Consider the following 9074-nt stretch of genomic DNA (forward strand, 5'->3'; position numbering starts at 1 on the left):
GAGCCACCCTGTTGGCAGATTGTTGCTCAAATAAACTTTAACAATATTTTTGAATTGCCCCAGTTTTATCTTTTAAAAGAATGATACAGATATGAATAAGGACCAAGGCTAGAGATCTAAGAATTTTAAAGGTCAGGGCCAGGAGACTTCGGCAGGTATAAGTGAATGAAGGGCAGAAGGTGGAGCGGAAGTCCCCAGGATGTTTGTCTACACTTGTCAAGGTAGCAACAGAAACTATACAAAACAAAACAGAAAAAGGACTGGGGTGAGAAATAAGTAATAGGGCATCCATGAATTGTGGGACAATATCGAACAATCAAATGTACATATAATGGGAGTCTCCAAAAGAGAGAAGGGACAAAAATATTTGAAAAATAGTGGCTGAAAATTTTCCAAATTTGATGCAAATTAAGCCCACACATTCAAGAATCAAAACAAACTCCCAAGCACCAGAAACATGAAGAAAATCACACCATCTCATAATCACATTGCTTAAAAACCAATGATAAAGAGATAACCTTAAGGGAAGCAGACTTGGCCCAACGGATAGGGTGTCCACCTACCACATGGGAGGTCCGCAGTTGAAACCTCCTTGACCCGTGTGGAGCTGGCCCATGCAGTGCTGATGTGCGCAAGGAGTGCCCTGCCACCCAGGGGTGTCCCCTGCATAGGGGCAAGGAGTGCGCCCCATAAGGAGAGCCGCCCAGCACAAAAGAAAGTGCAGCCTGCCCAAGAATGGCACTGCACACACAGAGAGCTGACACAACAAGAAGACCCAACAAAAAGAAACAGATTCCCGGTGCCGTTGATAGAAGGGGTCACAGAAGAACACACAGCGAATGGACACAGAGAGCAGACAACTGGGGGGAGGGGAGAGAAATACATTTTAAAAAAATAGAGATAACCTTAAAGCAGACTGAGAAAAAGATACATTTCATATAGAACAAAGATAAGAAAAATAGTTTCCCCTAAGATCAGGAAAATGACAAGGAGGTCTGTTGCCATCACTTCTTTTCAACTTCGTACTGGAGGTTCTATTTAGTGCAATAAGGGAGGAAAAATAAATAGAAGGCACCCAGATTGGGAAGGAAGAAATAAAAAGCTACTAGAAATATTAGTGAGTTTAGCAAGGTTATAGGATATAGGATCAATATGTAAAAATCAAGTTTATTTCTATATACTAGCAATTTTAAATGAAAATGAAAATTTAAAATGCAATGCATTTATAATAGCATCAAAATATTAAATATGTAGGATATATTTGACAAAATATATGTAAGACCTACACACTGAAAGTGATAAAACATAGCTAAGAGAAAATAAAGAAGACCTAAGTAAATGGAGAAATACACCATGTTCATGGGTTGTAGGGTACAATATTGTTAAATGTTAATTCCCCTTGCCCCAAATTGGTCTACAATTCAATACAATCCCAACTGAAATGGCAGGAAGTTTTTTTGGTAGAAATTGACAAGCTCATTCTAAAATTCATAAAGAAATGCAAAGGAGCTAGAAGAGCCAAAACAACTTTTCAAAGAACAAACTTGGATGAGTAACAATACATGATTTCAAGTCTTATATATTATCGAAAATCTTAACAAAACCATGTGACATTAGCATAAATATATACAAAAAGATTAACAGAATAGAATGCAGAGCCCAGAAAGAGATCTAACATATATGATCAATTGTTTTTTCAACAAAGTTACAGAAGTAGTTCAGGGGAGAAAGGACAATCTTTGCTATAAATGGTGTTAGAACAACTGGAGATTCACAGACAAAATCAAAACAAGACTACAACAATAACAACAAAACACAATTCTTACCTCACTCCATACACAGAAATTAACTCAAAAATCGCAACCTAAATCTGAAGTGTAAAACCATAATACTTCTAGAAGAAAGCTTACAAGAAAAATTTTTGTGACATTGGGTTGGGTAAAGATTTCTTAGGTACAACAACAGAAGCACTATCCATAAAAGAACACATTGATAAATTGTGCTTCATTGAACTTAAAATCTTATGTACTCTGAAAGATACTGTAGAGAGAAATAAAAGACAAGCATTTACTAGGAGAAAATACTTGTAAATCATATATCTGATAAAGGGCTTGTATCCAGAACATACAGAAACACTCTAAACTCAATAGTACAAAATAAACCAGTCCAAAAAAAGATGGACAAAAGATTGAAACAGATACTGCATCAAAGAAGATATATGGATGGCATATAGTAAATGAGAAGATACTCAACATCATTAGTCATTAGAGAAATGAAAACCACACATAATATATAAGGTTTAATATGAAAAGGCTGCTCACACCAAGTGTTCATGAGGAGGCGGGACAACTGGAACACTGACACTGCTGGAGAGAACGGTATATGGTACAATGGGTTTGGAAAACCGTTCAAAAGATTCTTAAAAAGGTAAACCAACTGACAGAAATATTTATTCAAGAGAAATGAAAGCCTGTATCCCACACAAAGACCTGCAGGCTAATGTTCAAAGAAGCTTCATTTGTAATACCTAAAAACTGGAAACAGCCAAATGTGTATAAATGAGTGGATGGATAAACAAACAAATTGTTGTAGATCCAAACAATGAGTTACTCAGTAATAAAAAGGAATGAACTTCGATATAAAAACATGGATGAATCTCAAATTAAGTCTGCTAAAAGAAACCAGATTTCCTCCCCCCACAAAATACATTCTGTAAAATTCTAGAAAAAAAAGTAAACTAATGTATATGAACGGTATATGTGCCCTGCCTGGGGATGTGGGGGCAGGGAAGGACAAGAGGGAGACTTACTAAAGGGTATGAGGAAACTTTGGGGGTGACAGACATTTTTATTCTCTTAATTGTGGTGTGGTTTCATAGGTACATACAAATGTCGAAACATCATATTTTACATTTTAAACACATGCGGTTTATTGTTTATCAGCTATATTTCAATAAAGCCAGTAACCTTTAAAATTGTTTACAAATGACATAAAATTAAAAGTTGACTTCATCAGTTGCCCTAGTCACATTTCATGTTCTCCATCACCATATGAGACTAGTGACCATGCATTGGATAGGACAGCTACAGCACATTTCCGTCATTGCTGAAAGTCCTATTAGACATACTCATCTAACAGATATATTTAAAAGTCTTTTTTTTCATTCCTCCTACATCTACCTACCCCAGCCAAACTTCAGGCAAAGGATAAATAGAAGCATGGCAGCATGGCACTGATAGATGTGAAGATTTTAAAAAGCAGAATTTATTTAGTTTAATGTAACTTAGCTGCAAAGTAAAATCCACCTCTTATACATTAACCTATAGCACACTGTCTCCTTATTTAGGTATTATAGCATCTATGGACTACATTTAATTACTTTTCTCCAAAGCTCAAGGTAAGGGCAATTTTAAGCCAAATGACCAGGAAAGAAATGATATCTTATCTTCTGAGTTAGTTTTTGTTCTGTTTCAGTATATTATGCTACACAATGTAAGTGAATTTCCCTACGTAAAAGAAACAAGCATGTAACTCTCATTTTGTGAGAACAGACATTAAAATAGAACACTATGCTATGTACGGAAATGTTTCACATTCAACCACAGTTCATAAAGTTAGGACAAAGAAGTTGGTAAACTCAGTGCTCTCATTGTACTTACCGTAAGGTGCCACCCCCATCCCCACCCCCGAATCACCATAGCTCTCAGTTTTCACTTAGAGGTGATTTTGTTTCACAAAAAAACTATTTTCTGCTCCTACCTTTGTAGCCTCATGGACTTACAAGGCAGCGTCTATGTTTGCACTGTGTGTGTGTTTGAATATGCTGAATGCAAGGCTGAAATCCTCAACAGTCCTTGTTCCTAAGCCCTATACACAAACCCTTTATGCATATTTTAGTGTCTGAGTAATCTCTGTTTTAGAAATGGAATACAGAAAAAGGTAACTGGGATTGAGGGGAGGAGGGCGGGCAAGTGTAGACCAACCAAGACAATCCCCAAATAGTATATTGTAGTATATAAGCAAGAAGCATAAAAATAGAAACCAAGCCCCTCTGTTGTTTGTAGAGGCAGAACTCAGAAACCAGTTTCACTTACTTTTTTACACCGACAGAGCCATTTTCCTTGTTTTCCATGTCAACAGATAGCATGGGAAGGCGGCAGGGTTCCTTTACTTCAGCAACTAATCAATAAGGGAGAAGAGCGTGTGTTTAATTCTTAGAAAGTGAGAGAATATATATTCTGTATCGGAAACATAATGGTCCCTTTTACAGCTCCACAGCAGTTCACGTATGTTTGTTTAAATCTCCTGTTCCCTCAGCGATTAGAGAGATGTGATTAAACCTAAAGAACTGGAGGAGACCGAGACGGATTGGGGTGCTTTCATCTGTACTGGCACTCCCTGCCTTGACAATAAGCATTTGCAAATGAAATTGAATCCTTGTTCAAAACAAGTACTGTGTGAACTGGCACGGCTTCCTCTGGGTGCCAAGCTCTTGCTTAAGACGCTGCAACTCATAAATGAGTGAAAGTAGAAAAAAGCAATCCCCTTCCCTGCCCCCTCCCACCACGGACTGTGATTTGTTTTCATTGCATTTATTTTTTTAATCCACTCCCACTGTTCCTATATATTTTTTTCAGTGCATTGCAGAAGGGCACTTAAAAAGCTTCTGTCTGTAAGGATCCCCCTACCTCACATATTCTCAACGAAAGCCTCAAAAGACCGTCTGTGAGATGGCCATGTTGTGGTAAAAAAGCTGGAAACCCCCCAAAATGTCAAAGAGCCCTTAGCTCAGGAAGGTAGTGGTGGTGTACGTGAGTGTAAGAGAAGGCAGCTCATTAGATTTATAGAAAAATCACCAAAACATTCAAGAAGATGTAGTAGCATCTATCACTGTCTTTTTGTTTGGTAGGATGAAGACTGAATAAAAACCCTCCACAATTAATCTGCAATTAAAAGGAAGAAAAAGCTCTCAACAGAAATGTTTGAAGAAGAAGAAAAAAGAAAAAAACAGCTACCCCTGAAACGTGCTTGCTCTTCTACAGCTGAAGCCATAAATTAAATACATTTCTTCTCGAATCACTTTATACTTCGGCACTCTTTCTCTAGGGATTAGTCTGACATGACAAGTGCATCATTTAGTATATTCACAAGATTTTATCACAGTTAGAGAAGTAGATGATTAACAATACTGTGTGGGATAATCTTCACTCCTGAAACACACACACACACATGCACACACAAACTTCCAGTTGCTAAGCCATTTAGAGCTTGATAGAGAAATTCAACATTTAATATACATATACATATTAACATACATTCACACACCATTACAGAGTAGACAGGAAGATAGTGCTGCTGCTCCATGCCAAAACAATATTTCACTTCAGTTGGAAACTGTTACACATTCACCATTTTCTAAGCATCTCAGGAAAAAAAAGAAAACACACTCACAATGATACTCTGCAACATCACACTACATTGTCTTATTATTATTATTATTATCTTTGGTGGAAGAGTAAAAAGAAAACCTACCTATAAGCAACTAAAACATATTTTTTATAGGCTTATCAAGAACAGCCAAAGAAACCCCAATGTTTTCTTTCACAAAGTAGGCTGGCAAAGGAATTCAATAAGGAGGTACAATTTGACACAGTGAAATAAAACCAGGCTGGCTCTCAGCCAACATGACGTTAGGAATCACACACAAGCTGCACCAACTGCCTTCTGGTTCATGGCTGACTTTTTAAAGCTACAGTGTGCCTGTTCACTTTTGCTAACTATCTTCAGCACAATTTGTGGAAGCAAGTGAATTACAAGTCCAAAAACAGCAGAATTCTCTCTGCACCTGTCTTCTACAAAGAAAAGCAAGCTATTATCAGTAGGCTTTTTTTCCCTCCCTCCCTTTCATTGTTGCTGCATGATACGTTTTTGCTGTTGTTCTGAGCATGAATGTAATGTTTCAAACTACTTCTTTTTTCCCTTCTGTGGGAAAAATAAGAGTGCTAATGGGGTTATGACCAGGGAACACTCAGAAGCCAGAATCCTGTGTTACTCTTTCTTCCTAGAAATTTGTGGACAAAGTTCCAGGACTGGCTTTTAAGTAATCTTATTGTGAGAATAAAGAAAGCACTGCCCAACTGAAAATCCTTTTACTTCATTATGCAAGAAGTAACAAATTTCAGAGTGGGTACAAAATAGATGACCAGATCTTAAAAGAACACCCACATTCTTTTTTGTTTGTTCGCTTTTTGTTTTGTTCATTTCTGTCCCATTTTTTTAAAAAAAGTTACTGAAGTATATCACTCATACATAAACATAAACAATAAGTGTATAGTAATAGCTGTGAACTTATAAAACAAACATATATAACATCATACAGGACTCTCATAACTCACCCTACCACCAAAACCCACATTCTTTTATTTTGGGATTCATCTTACAAAACAAAGGCAGCAAAACAGTCAAACTGAAGAAAACAAAGCCTTATTCTAAAAGAAAACAATTAGTTCTGGGAGACTGAATTTTAACTGGTTATCCCAGTTATATAAAAAGCATAATTGCAACAAATTCAACCAACCTTTAATGAGAACCAATGAGTACCTGGTACTATATTAGTTACATATGAGTAAGAGGACACTATGCCAACCTCCAAATTCACAGTATCTCCCACCACCAACGAAATCCCCATTCAGGAAATTTGGAGGTGGGATAATGAGGCTGGGTATGATCTTTTGATTAAAGTAATCCTTGTCAATCCCACAAGTTTCTTGCTCAGCTGGGGAACATTCCCATCCCATAAATGCTGTGTGCGTACACAAGAAATAAAAATGGCTGCCTCTTGATTGAAATACACATCAATCAAAATTTGGACACTTTTAGGTGAAGGTGACAACAAAACCACATAAGACAGGATAGAAAATATAGGTTCCCAGGAAGAATTCCAGAAAAAGTTATCTCCACTGTAATACCATGCAGATGTCAGGAGAAAACTACCTGCCTCACTTTTCCTGAGTAACTGTTAAGGGTACCAGGAGATCAGCAACTGTCATATACATTTGGAACCTAAATTTCAAAGCCAATTTTTTTTTCCTGTTTCAAGAATGATATTAGAAATTTCCAACTTCTGGCAAGATCATCACTGAGAAAGATTCCAGATGCTCTCCCTACCCATCTTTGCCAATGCCCCCTTGAAAAAGCAAACAATGATTGAAGAATGACTTCTAAGTGTTCAAACATTTTAAGCAAGATTTAGGCAGGTGGATCCTTCACTGCTCTTCAAAATAATGGACTCTTATGAAGAATAAGAGGTCTTTTACCAACAGATTCCATAATGTCTTTGGACTCCAGCTAAATCAAATGGAAGGAGGCTGGACTGGTCCTGGCGGTGGAGGGAGAGGAGGGGGAGGAGGCAAGGGCACTGTAAGGCCACCACTCACAACCAACTCTCCATCCTCAGTTTACCACTCTGGAAGGGAGAGAGGAAAAAAAAGTAGGTAGGTACACCCAGCTCTGCTTCAGACCCCCTCACAGGAGGAAGATTCTGTGGAGTTTCTCCAAGCATTTCTTACTACATATAGGAAAGGATACCCCCTCTTTCTTTCCTGCTGTGATCAAGTTTGCCTGTGAAACAAGTGTAAGGGTTTCAGATGATGTTGTAGGAAATCAATCCCATTTTATTTTAAAAATGAGCCAAAAGCACTCTGGATTATGACAACAGGTTTCACTGAGCTGTTTCTAACCTAGGTTACATTCTGACATTTGTGGATATACATACACACGCACACTAATATTCACTTATTTCCCCCTCACTCCCTCCAGCAAACTAATGTTAACCCTTTCTCTGCTGTTTAAGTTTGTGTGTATGGTATGTATGGTGTACAGCATAAAAGCATGTACTCTGTGTAGTGTACAAATGTAGTATGTGCGACGTGTGTAGTATGTGTGTGCTGAGTGGTGTGTGCAGCATCTGTAGTGGTATATGGATGTTGTGTGCGTTCATATGTGCAGCGTGGGTATTGTTTTTGTGTTTAGTGTGTGTTGTGTGTGCGGTGCTTGCGGATGTTGTATTATGTGTTTCACATACATCGTTTGTGGCATGTAGTGTCTGTGATGTGCACTGTGGGGGTTGAGTGCTGGTGTGTTTGTGGAGTGTGGTGTGTGTGAGAGATGTAACCAGACAAGACTTTCTGATCCAGCAGATTATAGGATGTGCTTAAATAACTTCCAAGACCCTCGGTTGGGGGGATTCTGGAGCAGAACTTTCCGGCACACTCAGGAGTCGGCTCAGATGGGAGTGCAGGTGGGGCAGGAAGGCGGGAAACCGGCGCTCTGACTATTTTTTTGCACGGCTCACCTCCCCACCCCCTCCCGCCCTCCAGCAGAGCGGACTCGCGGGAGAGCAGCGACCGCCCCAAAGGAAACACCCGCCCCTGCCTCGAGTCCGCCCGTCTCGCTGTGCGCAGACCTGGGTCGCGTGGCTGCAGGTGGAACCTCGAGAAAGTCGCCCGAAGGGCAGGACCCGGTTCCCCGCGTCCGAAGGGCAGCGAGGAGCGGCCAGGAGGGGCGGGGGCGGGACGGAGGGCAGGCGCGGGGCCGCTCGGAAGCCTCGCGGAGCCGCAGCCCGGCCGCGAGCCGAACGCCTCGCCTGTGTGCCCCGCGACGGAGGGGGCAGTTTCGGGCAAAAACTTTCAAGAAGGACCAGTTCGACTTTGAGGATGGGGGTTCCCCGGGGAAGCTCGTTTTGGGGAAAGGGGGCGTGGGAGGTGTGGCGCTGGCAGTGAGCGCGGCCCCGTCCTGCAAGCTCGGCGTCGCAGCCCCCGGAGACCCCGGCTTCTGCCCCCAGTTCCACTCCGGGGTGGCAGATTCCACGCTCGTGAGCGCAACAAGCCGCGGGAGCACCGGTCCCACTGCGGAGAGGCGGGCAGGCAGGCGGCTGTTATTATGCTTTTCTTCATTTCGTGTTATCCTGGAGAGGGCAGAGGGCGGGCGCGCGAGCAGCGCCCTCGCAGCCCCGGCGGATCACTTACCTCCCGCCCGGCCGGCGCCGGGAGGCTTTGCCCCGCGCACCGCTCGGC

At 40.8% G+C, this 9074-nt stretch overlaps 1 protein-coding gene across 1 annotated transcript in view; it reads right to left on the bottom strand.

Annotated features, from left to right (window-relative positions):
• Positions 1 to 8954, bottom strand: part of SAMD13 (sterile alpha motif domain containing 13) — a 54595-nt gene extending 45641 nt beyond the window's left edge. The window contains exons 1-3 of the mRNA XM_071217165.1: positions 8772 to 8954; positions 8465 to 8684; positions 4095 to 4179 (exon numbers count right to left, since the gene is read on the bottom strand). Of these exons, the coding sequence (XP_071073266.1) occupies positions 4095 to 4179; positions 8465 to 8684; positions 8772 to 8954 (488 nt within the window). The remainder of the gene's footprint in view (positions 1 to 4094; positions 4180 to 8464; positions 8685 to 8771) is intronic.
• Positions 8955 to 9074: the final 120 nt, after the last annotated feature.

This window comes from Dasypus novemcinctus, chromosome 9 (genome assembly GCF_030445035.2).
Source record: "Dasypus novemcinctus isolate mDasNov1 chromosome 9, mDasNov1.1.hap2, whole genome shotgun sequence".
Lineage (NCBI taxonomy): Eukaryota > Metazoa > Chordata > Mammalia > Cingulata > Dasypodidae > Dasypus > Dasypus novemcinctus.